General features: G+C 36.6%; 1 protein-coding gene across 4 annotated transcripts; it reads right to left on the reverse strand.

The window, feature by feature from the left end:
• Positions 1-925: 925 nt before the first annotated feature.
• eRF3 (eukaryotic translation release factor 3) lies at positions 926-27,917 on the reverse strand. 4 transcript variants are annotated; one of them, XM_074089223.1, is made up of 12 exons: positions 27,732-27,917; positions 25,128-25,372; positions 21,248-21,353; positions 16,982-17,128; positions 16,583-16,728; positions 16,198-16,352; positions 15,749-15,866; positions 13,584-13,787; positions 7,929-8,087; positions 7,559-7,663; positions 6,888-7,056; positions 926-2,770 (listed from the first exon to the last, which is right to left on the reverse strand). In XM_074089223.1, the coding sequence occupies exons 1-12, from the start codon at positions 27,790-27,792 to the stop codon at positions 2,727-2,729; spliced, it is 1,659 nt and encodes a 552-aa protein (XP_073945324.1). In that variant the 5' UTR covers positions 27,793-27,917; the 3' UTR covers positions 926-2,726. The 4 variants fall into 4 exon arrangements, with proteins under 4 accessions (XP_073945324.1, XP_073945323.1, XP_073945322.1 ...); XM_074089222.1 differs by having other exon boundaries at positions 25,140-25,372; positions 27,555-27,917; XM_074089221.1 differs by having other exon boundaries at positions 27,555-27,917.
• Positions 27,918-27,971: the final 54 nt, after the last annotated feature.

Genomic DNA, 27,971 nt, shown 5'->3' on the forward strand with positions numbered 1-27,971 from the left:
CATTTTTTGGAGTCTGTTTATTTCTGACTTTTTAGTGATTCGTAGCCAAAGTACATCTCGCAACGATTCCATTAAGCGCAAACACGGCTTAGTTACGTTGTTTTATAACAGAGTTCCGTTGCCTACCTTCCGGCTTCAGCATCAGATCAGTTCGAAAATTAACTTAACGCTTCTTCTTAGTCTTTAATCTAGGTATATTAATCATCATCGTTAATAGACGAGCGAGCATTACTTAGCTTTGACTAGTTTCATTGGTCATCTACGGTCTTCTTCATCAGGCCCAGTTTGCCAAATGATACTTTCTGAATGTAAATGCTGCCAATTTTTGAATTTTGAATTTGAGGTGTGCCTATAAAGTTTGAGGTTTGCCCTCGATTTCCCTAGGATCCCATCATCATATCTTGACTTGGTGACAATGGGACCACCTCAGAAGAGTACTCTTTAGAATAAAAAAAGAATTTTGAAAATCGGTCCACAATTGACTGAGTAATCGGTGAACATACATATAAAAAAAATACAAACATTGGAACATAGAACCTCCTCCTTTTTTGAAGTCTGTTAAAAAGCATTGTCAAGCATAAGTCTGACCGAGAGAACTGCTAGTTACTATGCCGATATCGTTATAGATGCCCGTTTACATTGGAAAAGTTACTTCACTTCAGTACACAATGTTTACACGTTTCCGTGCTAAAGCAATAATAGGGTGTGTCTAGATCTTTTCGAGCACCGCATCTGCTTATCCAATTCTGCTGCAGATTCTCGATCTGCAAAGGTTAAACCGACTTAAAAGAAGGAAATATTATATTTTGTAGGTACGAATATTATTGACCAGTCAATGTTCCAAATGGCCTACCTTATCTAAAAAAAGCTTAGGAGGGGAGAAATTATTTCAGCTGAGGTGATAATGATAAGTAAAACACGGTGGTCTTAATAAAATTTTATTTAAACAAAATAATATAGTCGCAGCCTGCCAGTGTCGCTCGGTGTGGAGGCGCGCGAGGCGGGCGCGGCGCGCGGCCCCGCGACGGCGGCAACCGAACCAAGGCACTACAACGCGGCGGCCGATCCTGCCTCCGGCACTACAAGCGATGTCACACATATATCTACTCAGCAGAGACACGTATCCGTCAGGCTGGGGGCAGCGCGCGCCTCGCCCACTCCACCACTGATATACACAAAATATTGATAATAAATATACAAACGCCCCTAGATATTAATCGTTAACCTGATTATATTAAAAAAGCTGAAAACTTTATAAATCCATAATATACATTAATTTAACAACTCGGGCGTTGAGCCTTTAGGTATATGTATATTTCGTTTTTCTTGAGAAAAAAAAATCTGAACTACCTTTACGCAGTTTGCATAACTGTCCATAAGTACTCGTAGTGTTCCTACTAGAGGTAGGGGTAGGAGGAACGAGAAGCGCGAGCCGCGACGCGCGGCGCCGGTCACCAAGGAACAAGCTCTCGTTAGGGCTCCGCCCAGATATTGGTCACTTACAGCAATAAATTATTATCTATCATCATAGTATAATAAGTATTGCAGATACAATAATTACAATAAACATTAAAATAGACATTACCGTTAAATTTTTCTGACTTATCAAAGTAAATGTGATACCTCAGTACAAATGAAACAGAATTAACTTTATAATGAAACCATCTTACAGAAATCAATAAAATATTATTTTCATTTCGCAAGTGTTATACATGAGGTGTACAAAATGATTGTAGCTAATACACAAAGTTATGGGTTATGGTGATCACCGTGACATTGAACTCTTAAAAGTAAAAAGTAACAGTATTTCAAATTAAATATATAGCAATAAACCATGCTTACAGCCCTGCTACTTTTTACTAGAGCTAAATGGTGATGGGTGATCTTTCCGATTAAGCATGCATGCAACACCATACTCAATCAAGCATTGGTCTTACTGGCATCACCATGTCACGTGGGACGACCTTATCGACTTCAAACTAATATTAGCATCCAGTATTAGTTGACAAAATATAGATAAGTCTAATTATTAGACCCATGATGAGTTCGTAATATGACTCGTTGATCAATTGGTATATAATAAATAACCCATTCCAAAATGTACCAATACAAAAAGCATTATTGCGAAATGGATATTAGCAAAAGTATGATGCATTAGCATCAGTGGTTATATTTATTAGTCTCAATGTAAATTCTATGAATTAACACAAAAATATTTGTATTGTCCATAAACGGGAAAACAGATTTACCCAAGCCTACATGAGGCTTTAATGACTGCTACAAGCTATGTCCAGCGAATGCAGAAACATCAGTTATAATTGATTGAAAACATTAAATGTTTCAATTAGCGCAGAAGGCAGAACGTATAAACGTACAGCGTACATTTGAGGCATTTAGCAAAGCAGCAATTTATTTAGAAGAATTTTGAAGAAAAACAGGTTTGCACATGGATATTGAAGTATGGTGCATTTAATTGGAGTTAACGAATTTTCACTTGATGGCAGTGGTTGTTCAAATATTTTATTTTCTTCTTGAAGGACTAGCTGTTCTATAATTATTACGAAATAAAAGTTATAAGTGATCATTCATCATAATGAAGCAATATTACACTTGAGGTCTCACGTGATACAGATCCCAAAATTCAGGATTACATTTTACATGTTTTCTCTGATAATATAGGTTTTGGAAAGGCCTATCCTAGCTAAATTACTGATGATAGTGCCAGTTTACTCGATCACTTTTAGGACTTTACCAATGGCAATTGTTTTATCTGAAACAAAAAATATATCATGAGAAATTATAAAAATAATTTGCATTTTCAAAACAGCGCCGAAATTCATGTTTCGAAATCAGAAAGGGGTATAAATAATTGTAAGAGAATAACTATGTATTTAACAACAAAGTGTGTAGAATTTAATCAAGGGCAATATATATAAAGACATACCATCTCCATACTAAAAAACGTCCATCGGAACAAAGCCAAAATCCAGGGTTATGACCAGATGGCGCTGAGATTATAACTAGATGGCACTAAACGCAAATAAAAACGCATAATCCAGGGAAACGGCGCTGAGATCTTTTCCGACATTATATCTAGATGGCACTTTTGACTAGACATGGGTAATCTCAACTCCGCGAAGTAGATCCAGCTCCGGTGTCGGTACCGAATCCGCTTATTGAATCCGACTCCTTTATTGACTCCGGTTCTTTCGAGCGATTATTAATGTATCTATGGCCGATCCGGCCCGGCTCGGTTCGGTCGGTACCAAGGTCAAGGTACTGAACTGAAGTACCGATTCGTTTCGTCCTTTTGATGTTGAACAATTCTAAATTGTGTATTTTTTAAAGAACTATGAGCTACTTTAACTGCCTGCCTAGTGATTCGAAACAATATTATGATTGAAAGTCTGTGCCATAAGACCTATTTTTCGTTGCAATTTTTGCTTAATATTTCGTGAAATTAAGAGTAGCCCGCTCCGGTCATATTATATTGTGTTTAATTATATCTAATTTCTTTCCAATATAACCGAGCGAGTAGTCAGAGTACCGACGTAGGTACCGGCTCACTCAGCGCCCGACCAAACGTAATAAGATCCGATCCGATCCGAGCCGAGAGCGAAAGCAAAGCGAGTGAGTGTGACGGCGATCACGAGCCGCTCGATCCGGCCGGACTTGGTCGGAGTTAGTAACTCCGGAGTCGATAAGATTTGAAAGGAGTCATTAAGGGATTCGGTTCCGCTTGAGGATCTGACTCTTTTGAATCTTCAGATCCGGATCTACCCATCTCTACTATTGACGCAAATACCTTAGCTATCAAAAAACCACTGGTATCTAAGCAGTCAACATATCAAATATATCTGAACAACATGGGAAAATAGACCATTAAAGTATATAAGTATGAATTAAGATTGGTTTTTTGGAATCTTTTTGTATTTTTTATTTCAATTCCAAATTTTTACTTTTACGGTCATCCCGTAAAACCGAAATTGAAAATACAAACTGAAATATAGATACACAGAAAAATAAGACCATCACTGGGAATCGAGCCCAGGTCCTCGGTAATCCGTACCGCGTGCTATACCGCTACACCACTGATGGTCAACGGTACCGACACGAATGCTATATCATTCTCAGGTAAGCGATATGACAAACTCATTCGAAAACAGTATCAAGTATTGATCATCTACATAAGCATCAGGTAAGCTATGACAATCATCGCCAGTCAGAGAGCCGTGGTGGCCTAGTGGTTTGACCTATCGCCTCTCAAACAGAGGGTCGTGGGTTCAAACCCCGGCTCGCACCTCTGAGTTTTTCGAAATTCATGTGCGGAATTACATTTGAAATTTACCACAAGCTTTGCGGTGAAGGAAAACATCGTGAGGAAACCTGCACAAACCTGCGAAGCAATTCAATGGTGCGTGTGAAGTTCCCAATCCGCACTGGGCCCGCGTGGGAACTATGGCCCAAGCCCTCTTGTTCTGAGAGGAGGCCTGTGCCCAGCAGTGGGACGTATATAGGCTGGGATGATGACCTCAGTCTCACGTTTTTCTCTTCAATCATTTGACAGATGCCTCTCAATCAAATCTCGGTCATCTCATTATAACTAATTTGCTTTTTAGCAGAACGTCAAAACGCCTGACACATAGCAAAACCTATATGAATCCTAATATATTAGTCACGACTGGTCTCAAAAATAATTGTTTGCTTTTCAAAACAGACCACGGGTTCAAATCTCAATGGACATACACGCAAAGAAAACATTTTTCTATTTTATTTTCGGGTTTAATTTTTATTTTATGGCTTTCTTATTTGTTTTAAGTCAGTTTCGCATTAATTTTTAGGATTTTCCTTAATTTTCTCAAATTAGTACAGTAAACTCGTCATACTCATATTTTTTTTTTTTAGTATACGGTCTAGACTTAATTCTAATCAAAATATCGAAGACGTCAATATTAGTTTAAATTATTCATTAACTGACTGTAGACGTCAATATTAGTTTCAATTATTCATTAACTGACTGTTGCCCGCGACTCCATTCACGTAGAATTCGTTTATTAGTATCCCGCGGGAACTATGCAACTTTCCGGGATAAAAACTATTCTATAATGTCCTTCCCTGGAACTTGTACTATCTGTATACCGAATTTCACCTAAATCGGTTTAGCGGTTAAGACGTGAAGTAGTAGGTAACAAACAAACATACAGATTTACAAAGTTTCGCAATTAGAATTAATATTAGTGAGATGAACTTTGCTATTTTTCATATCATAATTTAAAAGCAATGAAAAAACTTCCTATTTTGTTAAAAACAAGTCTTCCTATAAAATACCTAAAGAGGCAGAGATAAAGAACATTGTGCAAGAAACGGAACATTTATAATATTGTAAACTCAAGAAATATTCTGTACATTATTAAGTTTTTAATTGCCAGTTTGGATCAAAGTTTGACGACCTTGAATCATATACGAATAGTTAACTATTCACAACTAAAGCACTGCACCAAATTTGATGAAATTTTGTATGGAAAAAAGCTTGAACTTCATAGCAGAAACTACGAGTAGAGTAGAATATTTTTAAATAGGGAATGAGAGCGGATGAGTCCACGAAACACAGTTATTAAATTATGTATAAATATAAATCGAATTAATATTATACAGGGTGTTTGGTAGCTACGTGCAAAGCTTTAAGGAGATGATAGCCGAGGTATTTTTGAACATTTTTAGCCATATATGTCTTAGCCGAAATTGTTTTTTTTTTTTTTTTTTAATTAAAAATTTAGAAATTTTAGGAAAATATCCAGAATTTGATAGTCACGAGTTAATATTGCCACATTGAGCGTTAATTTGTAAACAAAAGTGTCGTTCTTGCCATAAAAACAAAATGCAGGCATTCGAAATGACTAAAAATGTCTAAGGTTGGAACAGTCATTTTTCTGTGCCATAAAAAAATCCTTGAAATGTTCAAACATTTTTAAAAACATGCCTGTTTATTGTTCTTTCGTTTAAGGAATCACTCATTCACATTGCTTGCTAAATCCGAGATAAAAAGTAAAAAACCAAACTCAGGGAGCACTAAGAATGTACAGTACGATTACTTGGAGTTAACACTTGACAGATGGGCGTGCCTTCAGTCAATTTTCAACTTCATACAAATAACCCACCCTACGTTTACAGATTATGTAAAAAGTATTTTATTTGCATGACCTCAAAGTTGAAAATTGCGCTCGTTCCCTAAATACCAGAATCGCAAAATACAAAATTGCCACATTGTACAAATCAATTTGTGACTGTTATATTCTATTCTATTTATAATACTTATTGCATGCAAGCATAGGCATGCAATATCGAATAATCCTGAACAATTTATATATTTTGTATATATCACTGCATTGACAGACACGTCTATTGGCATTATTATTTTATGAAATGCAAACGATGATCAGCTTTAGTGTGGTAGACCACATATTTGGCTGATGGTACCTAAAGAGCTGAACATTATTGCCACCGTGCTACATAGCGCAATGTTACCGCTGAAATTAGTTTTAATCTGTTTTAATACATCTGACGACATCTAGTTAGATTTTTCGTACTAAGCAACGAGGAACTATCTTTAGTGTGGAGATCGCAGGTCTTTTACTATACTTAGGGGCTGTTTCACCATCCATTGATTAGTCTGAACTGACGGTTAAATGTGATGCCGTCTCCGTCTATTCGAAAAAACAAATAGAGACGGCATCACATTTAACCGTTAGTTAAGACTAATCAATGGATGGCGAAACAGCCCCTTAGTCTATGATTTAATTAACCTTTGTTATCTTAAGCGTAACCACTCTGCAATTTGACGTGGCGAAGAGGAGTACATAATAAAATAATTCAAGTAAAAAACTTACTCTCGTCTCTTAATGTGAACCTGCCCATTTGAGCAAACTTTTTAAAGGGCTCTAAGCAGATGATGCCCGCGCACTCTATCCTCATGATAGCCACTTGGTCCTGCTTCACGAATCGTGGCCGCGTCTTAGACTTATCTCCCGTTTTCTTATCCACAAGACAGATCAATGCCTGGAAAAAAAAAAATATTACAACAAATTATTGAACAAGATTTTATCTACGCAGAATCCATAGTATTATTATTGTTATCGTACGGCCTTTCTGAAAGAATCCATAGTAAAAATAGATTTAATTGAACCACGTCAGTTAACATAGATACTAAAGTGACATCTATGAATGCGACAAATGTGGCAAACGCAGACGTTTGCAGCAACGAGTCTCGTAGTAAACAATGGTTTCTAGACAGGCAAAAACTATTTAAGAAATCTATGTAAACTGAGCAATTTTCTTGGGTAAAACTTATCCTATATCCGACAGTTAAGTTTATAGAAAATATATTTGGAAGTAATTGAGTTGCTTATTGATAGGTCATATTACTCTATTCTATCTATAATTATTAGCTCTTTTCTACTATTATGTAGGATCTTTAGAGTTCGTAGAGGTAATTAGTAATTAGGAGCTCTAAAGGAACTTACAATGTGAATAACTTTTACAATCAATAAATTGATATTACCTTAACAGTAACTTCTTCAGCGGCGCAATGTATATGCATGACAGCGGAGTACCCTGCGCAAATGATGGACTTGTGCTCCAAAATCACAACTTGCGCATCGAATACCTGCACAAAAATAAACAAATATGGTATTATCAAACTGATCTGATGACGGTGCCGCACTAACAAACACTAGTAATCTAGTCATGTTTGACATTGTTAGAATAGTTTTACGGTGTACTTTGATTAAGAATGGTATCCAGTCTGAAAAAGGAGTAATGTTTTTTGGTTCACTAATTTCCTCATATAAAGCGTCTTTTTTTTAGATGTAAGTATGGATAAAATATTTTGAACTAAATATTGATTTCTAACTAATGTATGTATTACTAACTCTTCCCGTAGTGATGGGTTCAGCAATGTCGCAGAGCACGAAACCTGGAGAAACGTCTTCTTCTTCAATGCCTTTTAGCTTAACTTTCACGTTTTCACCGGGTCCAATCGACGTTACTTCTATGTCATCCGACCATAGCTGATCGACATTGACTTGCACCTGCAAATAAATAAGCAATGTTGTTAAAGAGACGTGTTTGTTTATGATTTAGCCACATATTAAAAAAATAAATTCAGGAAAGGGCTTCTTTAATTAAATAAGGTTTTTTATTACAATCACCAACTCCTTAACCAAAGCATTTAACCCTTTTTCCAGGCCCCGCGAATTTACACAATAAATCATCGTTTTATGTTGTTGGCCTATGAGGGATTAATTTAAAAACGAATACTTTAACATTTTTAACGAATAGAAATGATTTTGTACCATATTTATATTGTATTTCGATCCAATTTATGAAAAGTGTAAAAAAATACGCTATTTATCCGACCACAGACATTCAATGATGTGAAAACCTAGAACCTATTGCAAAATAATTAATATGTTCAGTAAATAGATTAATATTGAATAGATCGAAGTATTTTTGTCTATTTTATTATTTTCAATACTTGGTTTCATTCCAAGGACTGTTTATTCAATTATAAAAGCAATAACTATTTTTTAATTTTAAGGCAAGTAAATAATATCGCTTATTCATCCGCGTATTAACCGATTTTTAAAATGTCAAAATTTCCGTCATCTACGCTAGTCTATGCTACTTCAGATTATACACATGTTTCAAGCAAGAAATGACGTCAGATTTTGACGAAGATTTTTCATGTGAAAAATTAATATTGAAATCAAGTGAATTTTGCTGAAAAAGACACGAATTATAGATAAATGTGTTATTGATTCGATCCTGTGAGTGTTTATACAAGAATTTTGATGAAATCGGTTTGTTTACACTTAATAAATTGGATAGGCATAACGTACGTAATCGGTCCCAAAGTTCTGTCACTGGCACATTATTTTTAAATTTAGAACATGATTTTAAGAAAATTTGATTGAATTTTATTTTTGAATGTTTTACAATTATTTTAAAACAAAAACAGTCATTCGCGGCAATTTCTCACAATGGAGTGGACATTGAAAGAAAACCGAATAGCTGTTTTAGCATTTCACCGCTGTGGGCACTCGCCAAGTGCTATTTTCAAGTTGCTCAAAAATTTAAATATAATGCTTAGGTTTGTGTACCGTACTATTGATAGGTACAATGAAGTCTCCAGTGATGAGGACAAGAAAAGAATTGGCCGGCCTCGCTCCGTACGAACACCAGCAGTGATCAAAGCGATCAAGGCGCGCATAGTAAGAAATCCTGTCCGAAAACGGAAGTTGATGGCTTTGCAGATGGGTGTCAGTAAAAAACCGTCAAAAAGGTTTTAAACGAAGATCTTAGTCTACGAGCATACAAAAAGAAGAGTGGGCACTTACTTAATGCCCGTCTAAAAACAATAAGGCTTAAAAGATCTCGGAAGTTGTTAAAGCGGTACGCAAAAAATCGACACCGTGATATCCTCTTTACAGACGAAAAGATTTTCGATATTGAAGAGAAATACAATAAACAGAATGATAGAGTGTACGCTAGGAGCTCTGAAGAAGCAGGAGAAAGAGTTCCACGGGTGCAACATGCGCATCATCCATCATCAGTGATGATCTGGTTGGGTGTATCTTATTACGGGCCAACTGAGGTTCATTGTTGCGAAAAAGGGGTCAAAATTAGTGCGAAAGTGTACCAAGAGACGGTTTTGGATAAGCATGTCAAAGATCTGCCCAACACGAAGATTGACCTTGCTCCAGTCCGGACCTTAATCCTCTGGACTATAAAATTTAGCAGGTCTTAGAGGGGAAGGTCTGTGCTAAAACCCATAAAAATTTGGAGAGCCTGAAGTCATCTTTAAGAAAAGCAGTCGCTGAAATAAGCATGAAAATGATGGTTGCTGCGATAGACGACTGGCAGCGCCGATTAAAGGGCCTGTATTAAAAACAAAGGAAGTCATTTTGAATAATTTTGAGTAATTTTAATATTTTTAAAATGTATTTTAAATTGGAATATAATTTATTAAAAACGGATTGGTACTTTTTTATTATTATTTTCATTTGTGACAGAACTTTGGAACCGACTACGTATAGCAAGGCCAAATACTTGTGTACATTAACACTTTCATAGAATGTATTTACTACAGCATCCTGTCAACGGCTGACCCCTTGGATTGTTCACGGACGCATCCAGCGTCCATATTGGGTTTTGTCTTCAGCAACTGGTAAATCTCCAATGATGCCCTCGTCTTTTTCAGCAAAAAGTTGACCCCACAACCGACTCAGTTCAGTGGCCAACATAATATCGGGAATTCGGGAACTACTGGCGGTGTACGAAAGCGTACAACACTTCCGTCACATTCTCGAGGTTCACGTTACCATTTATACTGATCACAAGCCGCTGCTGTACGCTTTCGTACGACGTCGTTAAAAAACTTCCATCCGAATTCTTCCATCACAGCTGAATCAGTTGGCGTTTATTGGGTAATTTACGTTGGACATTCGCTAGATTAAAGGGGAGAACAATGTGGTCGTTGATGAGATGCTGCGGATTGAAGCCATTTTACTAGAAGAGGACTATGAAGCCCTTTCTATAAGTCAAGAAGAGGCCCAAGCGCTCGCCGACCTACGTAGAGGAGATTTCAGCCCACATCTTTCTCGTTGTTGTTGTTGTTGCTGTTCCAGGCACTGAGGTCTCCATCCTCTGCGACACGTCTATTGGCAAGCCTCGTCCGTATTTGATCCCTTCGTTCCGTCGTGTGGCATTCGACAAGCTGCACAATCTGAGCCACCACCCGACTCGTAGTCGGACGCTATGTCTGGCCTTCCATTCGGATGGACTGTCGCTTGTCTTGCGTGCCAGCGCAAGACACATTTCGGCACCTCTAAGCAGCATCGATCGAGCAACTATCTGGTCGTTTCATCCATGTTCACATTGACATTATTGGTCCCCTATCTGTCTGCGACGACTTCTGCTATTGTCTAACGGCTATCGATAGGGTTTCCAGGTGGCCAGAGGTGTGGCGCATGCGCTCCATCACTGCCGATGAGGTTGCCAATACCTTTGGCCAGAGATGGGTCTCTTGCTTCTGTGTCCCCGGTATCATAACTACAGATCAGGGCACCCAATTGGAATCAGACCTCTTTCGGCGCCTCATGCCTTTTAACCAGGGTCTCTTAAAGTGGGGTCCACGGACCCCTTAGGGGTCCGTAGCATGGGTTTCAGGGGTCCACAGTAGGTCCTTTTACTAGGAAATTTCCAAAAAATATTTTTGACAGGGGTCCATGGAATTGTTTAAATTACGAAAGTGGTCCGTGAGCATGACTGCAAAAAGTTGAAGAAACACTGCTTTACACGGTACCGTCCGCCGTCCATTGCAACTCCCTTACCTTGGCCCTTTTGTTGTATTACAGCGTTCCCCGGACAGAAAAAATCTGACCCTGAATATAAGAACAAGAAGGTGTCGTAGTGAGCGTCGACCGCGTCAAACCAGCCTTTATCTACTCCGACAGCTGTCCTACGTCGGTCGAACTAGCTCTGGGTGCTGCACAACCTAGCAATTTACCTCGACCGCAGCCAGAGCTCAAATCCTCTCCGCCACAACCTTATACCGGGGTAATCTGTGCTTATACCACACGGTCTGGTCGTCACGTGAGGTTTAAAGACCGTGACGTATTCCACTATTTTTAGGATTTTAGCATTATATTGTTCGTCATAGATTAGAATACATGTACATATATACCATGGTCTATCCTTCTGCGTAGAGGGATTATTTAGCGCTTTGAACAGGAGCTCCAAACGCCCAAAACGAAAACTGCGGTGGTCGAGACTTGTTTCCGAACCATTGTAATATCATTCTGGACTTTCGTATTGCTTATCTCATCACGACGACTACGCTGCCCTTATCCGGCTTGCTTTATCAACTTCCAAAAATGCTTTATCCCCTTAAATTCCGTATAATATATTTTAATCACAAAAAGTTCCAATTTTATCACCCAGAACCGGTTTACGTCCCAAATCTGGTATCAGAAATCTGGAACCGGGACCGGTTCTGCATGCCCTAATAATAAGGCGCATGTGCCGATATTTTTGGCCACCCTGGCCGCTCCGAAATATCTGATGGCGATTACGTTAATATGGTTGCTATATGCACTATGCCTGGAAATGGGTTAATGTTGTGATTAGGTTCACAACAGAAGCTGGCAACTTTTATCCTTGAAAACGATACCTACATAAAGTCTATTCATCCTTCCGTGTCTTATCATGTCAATAAACGTGACGTCACAGGTGATAATAGACAATGACTAGTGATTGGAAAAGTCGATAAAATACATAAAACGTGACCGATTATTTTGCTATTAACATAAATAAATCCGTAAGTTGGCGTTGACAGTCGTCGGAAATATCACAAAAAGAGCACCCGTAACGTACGACATCAAGCGAACTGGCGATACGAATGACATTTCTAGGTTCAACTCTTTTTATTTAATTTATTACTAGCTTATGCCCGCGACTTCTTCTGCGTGGATCAAGGTTATCGCGTGATGGCGCCCTCTACCGAAATAAAAGGTATCCTATGTTGAGTTGATCCTTGGGGTTCAAACTACCTATATACCAAATGTCATGAAAATCGGTTCAGTGGTTTCGACGTGAAAGCATAACAGACAGATAGACAGACAGAGCTATTTTCGCATTTATAGTATTATAATATAGTAGGGATTATTTCCTCTAGTGGAAAAGGCAAAGGTTGAATACCATTACAGCCAAGTTATCATTATATTTTTTCTCCTTTTATAAGATTCAACTCAATATGAAATGACGTTTAGCGTAACCATAGACACCGACGCACTGTCCTTGTCCGTCCTCGTTTAAAATAAACATTGAAATCAACCACACCAATTACGAGTGATTATTATGATTGATTTCAGTGCATTTTCCGAAATCTCTACATTTAAGTATTAATTGCCACATTTATCCATATCGATAAGTTGTCGTTTCCCATCAATACTTTGCAATCCGTTCCATAGACAATCTAGACATTGCATTGTCAGACATTTTTGAGGTTATTCATTCGTTCCTTAGATTATTGAAGACAATCTTATTAGAAATGATATTTTTCAGTGGTTACTTGGTTGATTTCAATACTTTGTGAGCTTCTTTAAGTATACAGGAACATTTTAAGAGATGGTTAATGCGTAATCCAAGAGAAAAGTGTGACTGTGTCTTCGAGAAGTGTTTGTTTACATGATAAAACACGGAAGGATGAATCGATCGTACATACATACACATACATGTTAAAACCAAATGTTTAACACCATTTAGAAGAGCAGTGATACCTTGGCACATTCAACAAATTCTTTTGTCACCTAAATAAGACTATTTATGTCATCATCAACAGGTTTTTTTTCACATTAGAGCTATGCTTATAAGGAGTTACTATGAAAAGATTCCATGGAAATCAGTGGTTTCTTTTGCTCGTTTGTACTTAGAAGAGTAATTGGCATATTTTTTTAGACTAAAACTGGTTTGATTTTACTGTCTATCAGGCGGTTAGCTCGCCAGAAGTAATTATTGAAACTTACCCTATTAGGCATCAGGAAAAGGGTGCTGCCCTTCCGCGTAGTTCCCGCTTCGACTTTCCCCATGAGCACGGTACCCATGTCTTTGTACTTGTCGACAACAGGCATAATGAAGGGTCCGTCCATCTTGCGATTCAGCGACGGAAGCTCGTCGATCAGCTGGATGAAGGATGGGCCCGTGTACCAGGAGCAGATATCTTCAGATACCTGAAAAGAAAAAATGGTATACATTAATGGAGGGTTTAAATAATCAAGTGCGTTTCGTGTCACGAAACTGACGAATACCGAATGGATAAGTAGAAATTAATGAATGGTTCCGACAGCGAATCGCCTAGCCCAAAGCGTAGTCGTTCTTTTGTGATATTACACAAGTAACCGAGAGCACCTCCAATGTTCGATTTTTTTATAGTTAGTTTCAATACGCAGATATGATTCCTAAGTAACCATAAATCGCATTAACTGCTTTCTATGGTTTTGTAAAATACACCCAAATTCAAATACTTGCCCCATTCAACTTGGTCAGCAGAGACACAATCTTATACCTTAATATTTGGAAAACACTTTACAGTTTATACCTTAAGAGCGATTACGCACTACGTCCGATAGGATTCGATAAGAATTCGTGAAAATACGTTCTAGAGAGTACACAAACTATTTGCATGACTATTTTTAACATTTTAATGTATATTTCAAGCTTTTTATAAAATTAAATAATAATTTATGGGATGCTTGTGCTATATGTGTACGGTCACAATCGTTAATTTGGGACCCATTTCGTCAAAAAATCCTTAGAATTGTCATACAAAATGAATGACAGATATTCGATGGAAAGTACAAACTGAGACATGGATGCACAGAAAAACCAGAAAATGAGACCACCGCTGGGAATCGAACCCAGGTCCTCAGCAATACGTGCTGCGTGCTATAACCCCTACACCACCACTGGACAGAAGTCTAGACACTAGATATTCGATCTTAAGTGGGTCCCAAATTAAATTAACGATCATGACTGTATGTATGTACGTAAGTGTTTTATTTTTATTTGACTGGATGGCAAACGAAAGTAAACTCTTTATTGTAAAAAAGGAACAGAAATAAAACAGAATTGGCAAACTTTGAGATACTTGTACCAGGGGTTGGACACTCCGCGGTTTGGGTACCTACGTTCGGCCGGCGCACCCAACCATTGGGTGCACGGCAGTGGGTTGCCGCTTAGCTCGCATGTTGGACGCGTCGCGCGATTTGTGTAGGTACCTACCAACTTATTTTTTTTGCAAACTATAACTTCGAATTTTTTTACGGCTGTATAAATAAAAAGAAGATAAAAGAATCGGAATTATCATTTTTCAACCTTCCGAAAGATAGGTATTGAAAGGTAAGAAGCCATTTTCTTGCATTTAATTTAAACCATCATATAGTTAAATACTCTGTAATGGGTCTACTACTCAGTAGACCCATTTGAAAACAAATTACAATTGCCTAAGTAACTAAGTTTGCTCAAATGTTTGTTTATAAGTAAGTGGGCACTTTGTCAAGCCAACTTAAAAGAAACTAAACAAACTTATCACTAAAGATTGAACAAAGAGGTACCAACTACCAAAATGGTTGCTGTTGCTGATAAAATGTTGTTGTTTTGTAGCTTTAGCCATTAAAGTTTATTTACTTATTTATTTAAAAGGTATCTTTATTCATCGGCGAGTGGGAACCCTGTGCTCTTGGCGCCAAACCGATTTCGAGTCAACGGTGCCCAACGGAATATGAATGCTCGTGTAAGATGATAAGTTTCAATTTCGCGTGCAAGTCGCAAGAGTAGGCAACGACTTATACCTAAACTTGACTTTTCTTCGAGGGAGTCCCTTCTGTACGGTAGTACTATTAGTTATTCTGTGCTTGTACAAAGCCGGAGTTATCCCTTTAAGGGATCTCTACCAGTCAACCAAGTGAAGTCGGTATGTGTACTCGCCTCGTAGTCAGGTTCTCTAACCACCGGGCTAGCCAGTAGCAGGTCATCAATTATATTGCAGGTAATCGGGTCTCTACTCATTATTGTTGTGTAACAAAACAATCTAATAGAGTTGGACAAACCAGTAGAAGGATAGTGATTTCTTTGTGTTTTTTAACACTGCTGAACATCAAATGTTGGAGATTACTAATTAAAGAATACTTACTCTCTCCAACAAGCCTTGTCCAGTTTGGCCCGACACAGGTAAGAAGGATAAGTCTTTAGCAGTATTGAAGCCAAGTTTTTTAAGGTAGGGCAGGATTTTGTCTCGACATTCATTGTATCTGTAAAATAAAACGAAAGAAGTTTATGAGTACATTAAATTCCTGATTGAGAAGAACCGGGGCGAAAATACAAAGTTTATGAGAAGAATTATAAATCCTCCCAACTGTTAGGTACCTGAAACTTTATGTCTTTTATGGGAGCTTTGCACTTTCCCGGATAAAAAGTTGCTTTGTTAATTGGGGAATATAGCTTCCTATATATTTAGTAAGTAAATAATTTGTACAAATAATGGTGCAGTAGTTTCGATGATTAATATGTAGTAGTAAAATCGACTCTATCGATTTTTGTTTTACTGATTAGACATTAACAAAATAACTACAGCAAGCTTACCTTTTTTCGTCCCAATTGACAGTAGGGTCATCCATTTTGTTGACCAGAGCTACTAAATGCTTTACTCCTGCTGTTTTCGCCAACATGGCGTGCTCACGAGTTTGTCCTCCTCTATCAAAACCAGTCTCAAATTCGCCTTTACGCGCTGAAATTACCTGGAAACAAATAATTCTTGTGAAGACTTTGTATTTGAGTACCATCCACACCACAGTTAACTATTTAATATAGAGCCGAGCAAGAAATGCTTTTATTTTAGCATATCATATGCAGTACATATTTTTAACACCCGACGCAAGAAACTGTGGTATGTGTAGTTTGCTAATACAGTTAGAAAGTTGAATAGAGAAATTGCAAGATATATTTATTTGATATAATTAAAACGCACCAGCACGGCTAAATCGGCCTGCGCCGCTCCACCGATCATGTTGGGCACAAAACTCTTGTGTCCAGGGGCATCAAGAATTGTAAAATGCTTCTTCTCAGTCTCGAAGTATGCTCTCCCCACCTCCACAGTTTTACCCTTGTCACGTTCTGCAACAAGCAATAAACAATTATAGATAAATCTTCACCTCACACTAGCTACGAGAGTTACTTCAACATTTTTACTTTTACGACGCATAATAGTCATTGAATGTTAACCTTGACCTTGAACTTCCAAGATAAATGTAGTAACTTGCTATTGTAGTCAAGCTCTGACTCCTGTAGGCCTATATGGGTGAGTGGCACTGCAGGCAAGGCGACTTTTGACTTAGCAGGCGTTAAAAAGATCAAAAACGTCCGTTACCTTCTTGGTTAGTGTCGAGCGCCCAGGATAAATACCAGGACTCTCGAGACTTCTCTCGTGCTTCCCTTTCATATTTGTCCAGAGTTCGTTTATCTACCATGCCCGTCAAGGACATAATCTGACCACCAATTGTCGATTTACCAGCATCTATAAAACACAATAAATAGGACTGTGAACAAAAACAAAATAGCTATGCATAGAGTACGAGCCAGAAAATTAAAGTTTAGGGGGTCCCATTTTTGCCCACCATTCTCACTTAGTACATTGAAATTGGCTGTGTAGCAGAATTAGTAGGTATGCAAACTAGCACTACATACTACCAGAGGTTTTATTCTTCAAAAAATAAATCCTTTAAGTTTAAACGAAAATTAAGCTTTTTGTTATATTCAGTTCAACTGGTTTCTATACATATAATCATGTTCTGTAGTTATCTGGCTGGCTTGACTTCTATTTTTGTGTTATTTAAAAGCCGACCTGTAGGTATTTCTTGGATATTTTTTTTGGGATCATATAAAATGAGAACAAAAAAATATTTCTCAGTGCACGGCAATCTTACAAAAAAAAATATACTGACCATCAAAAACTAAACAAGCACCACCAAAAACATGTCTAAAATTATAATAATAAGGCTTGTTTACGAAAAAAATTAGCCGCCTAATGTTGGGCCATATCATAAGTAAATAGAAACATTTTAATATTATGGTAAAATATGTCATTTCAACAAAGATATTGTCTATTACAAGAAAAACATAAAAAAAATCTCATTTAATTGATAAAATCAACATGCCGAGAATAAACGAAAATACTCTTCAATTAATTTTAGTGTCTTATTGTGCAGACAAGGGAATTTCCGTGCGACAACTCGCGAAAAGATATAAAATATCTAAAGACGGCGTGCGTTAAGTTATTAAAAAGTTTGGGGAGTTTAATACACTACATGATGATCTGCCAGGAAGAGATGGCAAAAAAAAGGCTGTGTTAAACCGAAATTGGACGCGGCGAAGTTGCATCTTTTCGTCAAAATCCAGCGGCGTCTACTCGAGATGTATGTAGCTAAAAAGTGAAAAACTTCGGTCGGGAACGTAAATAACGCCATAAAGAGAAATAATTTACAGACCAGGAAAAAACAGAAAATCCTTAAAAGGAGCTCCTGTCCAGCTTGAAAAAGCAAAAATTTCGAGCTAAAAACTTAAAGAAGTAGGTATTTAATTGAAAATCACGCCAGATGCATTTTAATGGATGATGAAACTTAGATAAATATGTTAAAAAATCGGTCAAGTGCGAGTGCAAGCGACTCGCGCATGAAGGGTTCCGCACCTCCGTACAATGTTTTAAAAACAAATAGTTCAGTAATATTTTTTTGTAAAAAATCCTAATACAAGCTTTTTTGCTGGCGGTACTTTTTGCCCCGGGTTACCAAAGTAGGTAGTCGTCAACAAGACGGATCAAATGAGACCAAAATCGATGCGGTTGTGTCGTTTTATTATAGAGTTCCTATGGCCATAATGGCCAACATCTAACTTCATCATCAGATCAGCTCTATAACATATTAATATTGCATTGTCATCGGATTTATACATGCATGCAAAATTTCAGCTCAATCGGTTGAAGATCCAAATTTAAGTTTAAATATTAATTCCACCCGAACAAACATAACTAGTTACATTACATTACAAGTTAATAAAAAAATATCACCAAAATGTAGGCACTAAAATGCAAGTATTTTGAATAAATAACAATTTTAAATTCTCATCCTCTTAGGCTGTCGCCGTGCCGGAGGCTTAATAACGCTTTAGACTCTTGCCATGCCATGCGGCGCTCGCGGCAGAAAAATAAAATAGCGCGGTTCATTCGCGGGAAATTCGGCGGACTTCGTATTACTATGTTGTATAATTAAATAATATGAAGCTCGACTAGTGTGAATAAATTTCAAACTGTATTATAAACCTTGTAAATAGTGTTAAATACTTAGTATGATTTTTTAGTGTAAAAACAATAGGTAAACATAGTGATTAATACGGTGTGGATTTGGCGAGCGCTTTATCAAAGTTGGCTTCATTGAGGTTTGTGGTTCATAAATTGGGATGCACCAAAAAAATAACCTATAGTTTTTATCTTATTTTTGGAATGAATAGGATATTTTAAGATACCATTTTCATTGATTTTGAATTTGGATAAGTATTTATTTTGTTATATTTTTTTTTACGAAATACGCTGGATGACATTCCATTGCCTGGAAAAATTCAGGTCGTACATAACATAATCTGTGGCATTACAATTTGACAATAATTCAAGCACGGTTAAGGGTCCTAAATGAACCATGACAAATAGTTTTATTTTATTTCTCTTCTTTTAGCTTCGATTATTCCTTTGTTTATTTAATGGTGTGATAGTAAATAGATATATTTTTAAAAATTTGATATTTAAATTCCTTTGTATTTACTTGTAACATAGTAATTTAATAAATTAATTTGTAAAAATACAGTGGAAATACTCGTATACATTTCAGACTTTACGATAAATGACAACTGTTTAAGGCCAGTTGCGCATCATGTGATTAAAGTTCTATCTTTGTCACTCTTTGCTATTATAAGCAGGAACAAGAACATTTCAAACTGTCAATTTGCTTAAGTGTAGACCTGCTTTATAACTGCCTTTGTGACGAGATACTCCAGGGGTCAAATGAGGGTCATTACTTAAATTTTATTTATTTAAATCAGTTTATCGCATTTTTGGAATCTGATTTCTGAAAACGCTTCACGAAGCCTATTTCTCCAAATGGTTTTCGATTTATTATATGTTGTCAAAAATTGGGACATCCCAATTGCTTTATTAAATTTGCACAAAAACGAATAAACCACACAATCAGACAGTCAGTATATTATATTATCGAAGTTTTTATAAAACATCATTAAAATCGCAAACTTAAAGGTAAATATTCAACCGAAATAGCTACCCGTTGCTAGGCGACTCAGTCGCCTTAGCAACGGCTAATAACGCCTAACAACCAAAAAACGCTGAAAAAACACGTTTCTTGTATGACGACCCCCTTTAATTTGTAACTTTGTTTTATTTTCAGTATTTTTTGTTATAGCGGCCACAGTAATACATAATCTGTGAAAATTTCGAGTGTCTAACTTTTACAGCTTCAGAGATGAGCCCTGTGACATACGGACAGACAGCGGAGTCTCAGTAATAGGGTCCCGTTGGCACCCTTTGGGTACGGAACCCTAAAATAACATGAGAATTTTACCGGGGCCGCGTTTTATACGTGTGTGGTGCCAGGATGTTCCAGAACATCATAAACGCGTAGCTTTTGAAAATTCGCCTAATAGATCTTGGTATGGCAAGCCATTTGCTCGTGTGGGCTTAAAAGTTCGTTTTTTCACTACCGGTACAATCAATGGGAACAGACAAGCAATGCGCCCACTCTTAGGTACCTACCTATTCAATAAAAATTTACATTGTATTTTTTTTAAATATTCATACCCATATACAAAATTGTCTTTCTTTATTTTAATACGGTATTTGACTAAATAACTCCTAATTTTGCCATATCTTAATATTATTATGAAAATATAGATATACAGTGTTTAGCGAAGAGGAAATTTAAATCGGTTGAAAATTGGATTTATAGTGATTTTTTGAAAAATCTATATACCTGTCTCTTTCTCAAACACTTTTCTCTATGCAGCAAGTATGGCGGTACTGGCGTGTGACGTCACATGCCAGTGTATGTCTTTCTCTGTCTAATCTTGAATTTCAAACCTTTATAACTTTGTTATTTGTAAAGGTAGCTTAAAAATTGTTTTTCTATTCGGTAACAGGCATTGTGTAGTTTTAATTTATAAAACGTATACAAAATAGTCAAATACCTATTAAAATCAAATAGTATTACTGTGAGATATACACGATTTATTTACATTTACCTATATGGCTACTTTTTTTCGTGAACAAGCGTTAAGAGTAGAAGCACAATTTTACTAAATACCTAATTTAAAAAGATTATCAATATTTTTATTAAGTGGTCCCCAAATTTCATAAAGTAAATAAGTGTGCATTGAGTTCCGAGTGTTGTGTGTGATCCTATTTTGATGTTAGGATAAGTTAGAGTAGGGTCAAATAAATTTTACTGTTTTAGTTGTAATATAAAATATTTTTAAATTCGTGAATAAAATAGATTTTATGGTAAAAAATACTTTTTGATACTAAATTTTATATTTGGTGATTCGATAAAATACTAGCCATGTTTTTCGATGAACTTACCGACGTGTCCAATAAACACCACGTTGACGTGTTCTTTCTTGCTACGAGTATCTTCCACTCGAGGTGGTTTCTTCTTGGGAACTTTCTTTGTTAATTCGCCGTCCTCCTGATATAAGCAATGAAATATATTTAATTAGAATGAACTAGTAGATTCCAGTTAATTAACGACGAGCGACGACTGATTCATTCAAAGAATTGAAGCGTTAATGTTTAATCATTTGTGATTTAACAAGACAAATGCAATTGATCAAAAAAGTCTGACATATGTTTGCCAATCAATTTACATTTCGGAGAATTACATCACAATAACAAATGAACTACAGTACGATTACATCACAAAAACTAAAAAAAAAAAAAAAAAAAAACTTAAATAAACTATAGGATAGGTACAGGATTTTTTTTATTATGTTACGTACATTGATATCTCCCTGGTAAACAGACTAAGATACAAAAAAGTGCTGGAAAATTTCTTTGTATAAAATTTCTTATCAGTTAGTGGAACAAGGACCTTGAATTAAATTCGCATTTTGATTGATTAGAAACGAGTTTCAAGATCATCATCATCAAATCTCTGGGAAAACAAGTGATCTCGACTTTTATCCGTTTTCCGGATATTATATTGTACTTTACTAGGTAATGGGACTAAGTATTATTGAATAATAAAATAACATCCTTATTATTATTATGAAATTACTAGCAGTCGCCCGTGACTATCCGCGTAGAATTCGTTTATCGCTATCCCGCAGGAACTATGCAACTTTCTGGGATAAAAATTATTGTCTATGGTCTATGTTTCTCAGGGGCTCAAACTATCTGTGTACCGAATTTCATCTAAATCGGTTCAGCTGTTTAGGCGTGATGGATGAGGTAACATACAAACACACATAAACTTTTGAATTTATAATATTAGTGAAAAATTTTCGGAACTGCAACCTGAAACTTCAGTCATTTTGTTGAAGGTATGTTCAGGAGTGCTTCCCATTTGTTCCATAGAACTGTGACGTCATAGAACAAAATAATATATTAATTTCCTAATTATTCCATAGAACATATAGGCTTTCAGATTATCATTTGTTCTATATAGGGCTGCCATCCGTCCGGGTTTCCCCGGATTTGTCCTAGTTTAGAGGGCGTCCGGGCGGGGTTTCATTTGTAGTCCGGGTTTAAAAATATTTTTAATTTTTAGACCAATGCAATTAGAATTTTTCGAAAAAATAATTTCCAGCAAGCTTTAATTCGTTTTATAAGGATCTTATTTTTTAATAAAAACCTAAACCTGTTGACATGTCCGGGTTTTGGGCTCCAAAATCCGGGGTTTTCACGCGTCTTGTCCTGGTAGCCAAATTTTAGAGATGGCAGCCCTAGTTCTATAGAACTGATACGCCGCGGAAAAAAATGATATGGCAGTATTGCACTTAGTTCTATAGAATATATGGGAAAAACATTTTTTTACTTATTCCATGCAACTGATATTTAAATATCAGTGATGTTAACATCTAAAAAGCGAGCAGTCTATTTACGCTTAAAATCGAGTCACTTTACCAATGACAATGGGTCAATCTGTTTCTATGGCTCCAGTGATGGTAACAATCATTATAAAAATTGTAGAGCATAAAATTTGGTACTTACAAATATTTTGTGTTAAAAAAAATCGCACGGCCAGCCGTTTTTGAGCTAGAGGGCTGAGATCCCTCAGAGCTTAGCGATACTAACTGAAGCAAGATCAACCGTAAATCGTAGTGATTAAAACCTTATATAAAGTAATTAAATCAGTGAAAATTCCATTATTAACAATAAGAGTACATTGTGTCTTAAGGGCGGTAAATAAGGAATTACGAACGAGTCTATTAGAAGCCCGAAGTCGAAGAGTTCGAAGACTGAGTGAGTCGATGTTCGTAATTCTAGTACCGCCCGTGCGACGTAAAATGTTTCATCACATTTGCGAGTAAAATTGTATATTTGTTAAAGAAAAAGTAATATTTTTTCAAAAATTGCTGATACTGCTGACTGGACTCTTGGCAGCGCCAGCTAAACGACGTAGCCCCATAGAGTTTGGGTTCATTTCTTTTGTCTTCACAAGTACTATAAAAAAAAACCATGATATACTGAGCGGCAAAAAATGTGGCCCTCAAATGTATGCAGTATAGTTAAATTTGTATGAAGAGTGGGCCATATTTTGTGCCGCTGAGTATATATGATGATATAATTTCTTGTGCATTTTTTTATTTTTATTTAGACCATTGACATTATTTACACGATTTACATTATTTATGCAGTTGCCATAACATTAACAAATTACCCGTTTATTAGTTTTTTTTTATTTTATCATCTCTACATCTGTACCGTTGTTTGACAAATAAACTATTCTTATTCTTTGCTTATACGTTTTCACTTGTGAAGACAAATCAAACGAGCCTGAACTTGACGAGACTATATAATTTGGTTACTGAGATCTTGTGGTCACCTTCCAGCTCCTCCTCTACCAGGACCCTGGACATCATCCAGGTCCAGAGTACTTGTGTAGACCAATCAAATGAGCCCAAACTCAATGGGGCTACATCGTTTTTTATCAGATCAGCTCGATGATACCATAATCTTGCATTGTCGCCAAATTTCCATAAGTGTACCAAATTTAAGGTCATTCGGAGACCAGAATGTGGTTGAAAAATGATATGCAAATTTTTAAACCTCACATATTCTCTTACATCATTTACATACCTACTTTGTAAGTTAAATGAAAAAAAAAATATTGTTAATGATATTTCAATGATTTAATTACTTTATACTTAATGTTTTATTCACTGAGATTCATGGTTGACCTTGTATCAGACAGTATGGCTGGACGCTGCAGGCTCAGGCTTTTATCACTGGAGGTATATAAATCGAGATAATCGTGAAAAACTGACTTTTGTGACCTTTGACCTTGAATAAATTACGAATCAGACACGAGATTTGATGAGACTTTTGAGACAACATTTGGGGCACCCAATACGAGTTCCCAGCTTATTATCTCACATTCCGAGGTGAATCTTCTATTATGACTGCATTTATCTAAGTTGAAACTCATCAAATGTAACTGATGTATACAAAACTTATTTTGCAATTATAAATGGTTTAAATAAAAATAAAAATGATAAAAAGACGAATGATTGCATAGTATTCCAATAAACAATGTTTTGAAATTGGTTGTTGGCATGACTGGTAATGACATTTTATAGACTATTTGTACAGTCAAGGGCAAAGATATCGTCACGGCCAAAGTTGCAAAAATATGTATACATAGCCTTATTGTTAAGTGCATAAAGTCGTGTATACATATTTTTGTAACTTTAGCCGTGGCAATATCTTTGCCCTTGACTGTACACAACGTGCACATTATTTCCATAGCGTATATGTAAACTGTTGGTAGCAACACTATTTCAGGGCCAAATAAAACTTGTCAGGCTATTAGCTGTACAAAAAAATATTTCTACTAAGCTAAAACTTTTATTTTTTGAAGTTAGTAGAATTATTGTAAAAAAGATTAGATAAGTAGGTAAAATTATTACTTTGTGACAAGGTTGCCTGCAAAGGAGTGAAGTCGAGTGAAATACTAGTATAAAGTTCTATAGAACAACTTGGGAATATAATTACTATTTTGTTTTATAATGAAACAGTGTGGGAAAAGACTACTTTGTTCTAGTGCATCACTGGCAAGTGAGCTGGGGTGAAAAGCTAGTATGTAGTTCTATGGAACAATTTGGGAAAATAAATCCTGTTTTGTACCATGACGTCACAGTTCTATGGAACAAATGGGAAGCACTCTTCAGAAGTCGTACCTAGTCTATTATTATGGACCTAAGAAACTAAAAGTAGAAAGAAAAAAAAACATGCCAATTACAGTGTTCTGAACCTGCTGGTCAATTTCCTCCTCATCAGGTTCGTTGTTTTCTTCGGGCGTGAGTAGAGCGTCGTCGGCCTCCGCCTCCCAGCTGTCGACGGTGGGGGAGACATCAGGCGGCACGGGTGGCGCAGCGGGGGCGGGCACGGGAGCAGCCGCGGCTGGCGGCACGGGCGGGGGCTCCTCGACACGCGGCGACGCGGAGGCGGCCCCGCCGTCGCCGCTGTCGCCGCGCTCTCCGCAACCTACAGCCATCAAAGCAGTAGTCAGCAAACATCCCTTAACACTCACTAAGGGTGTTGCAGCTACTTTTCGATGATAAACTACTTCAGCGCGATTGCAATCACAGATGGCAAAGCTGTTTACATCTGCAGTCTCTCAGCAACAAGGTTTTCTTTGGATTATTGAAGTTTTTGCCTGTAGTTAGTAGTAAACAGTCAGGCATGAATATACCTTCATGAGTAATATGTATATGGGTGTCATATATTAAGGCTTGCTCAACGGCAGACAAGATGGTACAGAACATAAATGCAACCAATATTGGCCCTGGCATAATGCATGCCAGCAAGTTGCCGGCAAAACAGCAATAAAACAGAATGACAAACCATTACAAGCAATGATGAGATTATTAAGAATGTGCAATGAGCACTAATGGAGAATGTCATAATAAAAAATCCAACAGCTTCTCTTACAGCAGCCCCGTCAAACATGAGGGCCACTGATCATTTTGCAGCCCAACCCAAATCAATTTTGAAAACCGAATAATCAAGAATTCAGTGGTAGATTTTGTCATCTACCTAGTCTAAGTTGTTTATGCTTCTGTCATACCAGTGACTTTGAATTTGACATGGCTGACCACTCTAAAACATTGTACTTACCTTTTGTTTGTTACTTTAACTGTAAATGTAAAGTAGGTAAATCATTTATTATTCCCCCACTTTCTTAAAGAAGGTGTTTAAAGCTTGACAAAAAACTGGAGTGAGCGAGTAGGCACTAGCCAGGTTTATGTAGACTATATCACTGGAAACAAGAACCCAAAAGAATCAAATACAGACCACAACAACAAAATGACAGATTAATAAAACCATGACATACTACTCATAATACTTAACTGATTTATAAAGAAACCAGATCAATTACTTTCCGAATGACCTCAGTGGGCAGAGAGCTTTAGCACCCAGTAACCTCAGTATCCTCAAAACAATTGAACAAATTCAAATGAAGAAAAATATTTAAAAAAAAATATTTTTGAGGATTTTTTGCACTTTGCCAAAGTACCTACAATAAGTATTGTCACTGATCTACTTGCTAAACACACCATTACATGTAAAAAATAAATAAATCTAAGAGGCACTACAAGCCAGATCTTCTTTAAAATCTGGTGACAAAATTTGCAAACCACAGATCTTAGACAAATCCAATCACAAAAGACAAAAGATGACAATTAAAAGAGTTACATTCATGCACTTACTATCATTAAGAGTAAATAAAGTCAAAAGTCATGAAGTTTATTTGCTCTCTATGTAAGTGTTTACAGTTCACAAAGATTCATGCACATAAACTGGAACACAGCAAATATGGTAAAACCAGATAAAAACAAAAAAATATGTATAAAATAATTCCAGTTGAGTAAACAAGTAAAGTTAAATGTCCGAAGATTGGGTTCGTGCCTTCATCAAGGGGGGGAGGGGAACAGATGACTTCTTGTAAGCGGTTGAAATGCAATTTACAAACCAGACAAGCATTTACATCACACCAAACAAATGTTTGCAAAGATATTCATATAAAGAACCAAGGTTGACAAATTGACTTTGTTTGCCAATAAAACAAACACCTTGATTTTTATTATTACCAAGAGGTGGATAATACTTATATTACTTGATCAATTTGTTTTAAGCATAGGTACTATTCTATTTATAAATTAACTACTTAAACAGATCAAATAACCAGGAAAAATCAATATCAAAGTATTTGAAATAGAGCATTATTTATTTCGTTTATTCCTGGAAAGAAACTATAAAAAGACCAACTAAACGATTTTTTTTACTTACGTATATTGCCTGAATCTTGCATTTAAGTTTCTTATCAAAATATACTTGTTATCTATGTCAGCATTGTGTCTATTGGCTTTAAACTAGTGAGTTGAACTGATAAATTACGGTAATTTCGATACAGCAGAATTAAATCTTAGGTGAAAGTTATGAAGTCAAAGTAGGTATAGGCGCCGCGTGTCTCGACATAACCCGTTAAAACTGGATTTGTAAAAAAAATACACATTGAATTTAGCGTTACCGTACAGGAAAGTTGTGACTTAATTTAGTTACGTGCGATCTGTATGAAATTAAATCATTTTACTGAGCAAATAATGTTATAATTAGTTCTAATACTTCAATGCAGATAGCTAATATGACAAGACAACCGACTTACCGTTCAGGACGGGACTATCAGCAGAATTCGTAGAACCGCTTTCAGATTTTTGTGGTGATGAGGGGGATTCGGAGGTTTCGTTTGCCTGAGAAGGCATACAAAAAGAAGGCACGAACTCCACGGCATTTACATTCAACGTGGAAAATTTTGTAGACACATCATTGGAATCTTTTGCACCTTGTTCACCTATGACATCGGCTTGATTTTCCCAAGAGTCTGCAGCACCGATATTGGACATATTTATAAAACAGACAATGTAAAGTTACTAAGTCTTTCTTTTTTAGTTATTTTTATAATTATTCGCGTTCTTTTCTCGATAGATCCGCGTGTGTCTTTATCTCCGACCGGAAGTTCATGGCAATTTGCCAAAATATATATATTAATTGTACGCTCATTTAAATGTAATGAAAATGATAC

This window comes from Choristoneura fumiferana, chromosome 6 (genome assembly GCF_025370935.1).
Source record: "Choristoneura fumiferana chromosome 6, NRCan_CFum_1, whole genome shotgun sequence".
Lineage (NCBI taxonomy): Eukaryota > Metazoa > Arthropoda > Insecta > Lepidoptera > Tortricidae > Choristoneura > Choristoneura fumiferana.

Excerpts from the sequence above, each read along its gene's own strand:
- eRF3 (XM_074089221.1), bottom strand. The coding sequence starts at position 27,792 with ATGTCCAATATCGGTGCTGCAGACTCTTGGGAAAATCAAGCCGATGTC. Across the intron at positions 21,354-25,127 it reads ACCAGCAGGTTCAGAACACT|GAGGACGGCGAATTAACAAA; the intron begins GTAATTGGCATG and ends TGCTTATATCAG. Across the intron at positions 7,057-7,558 it reads CTGAAGAAGTTACTGTTAAG|GCATTGATCTGTCTTGTGGA; the intron begins GTAATATCAATT and ends TTTTTTTTCCAG.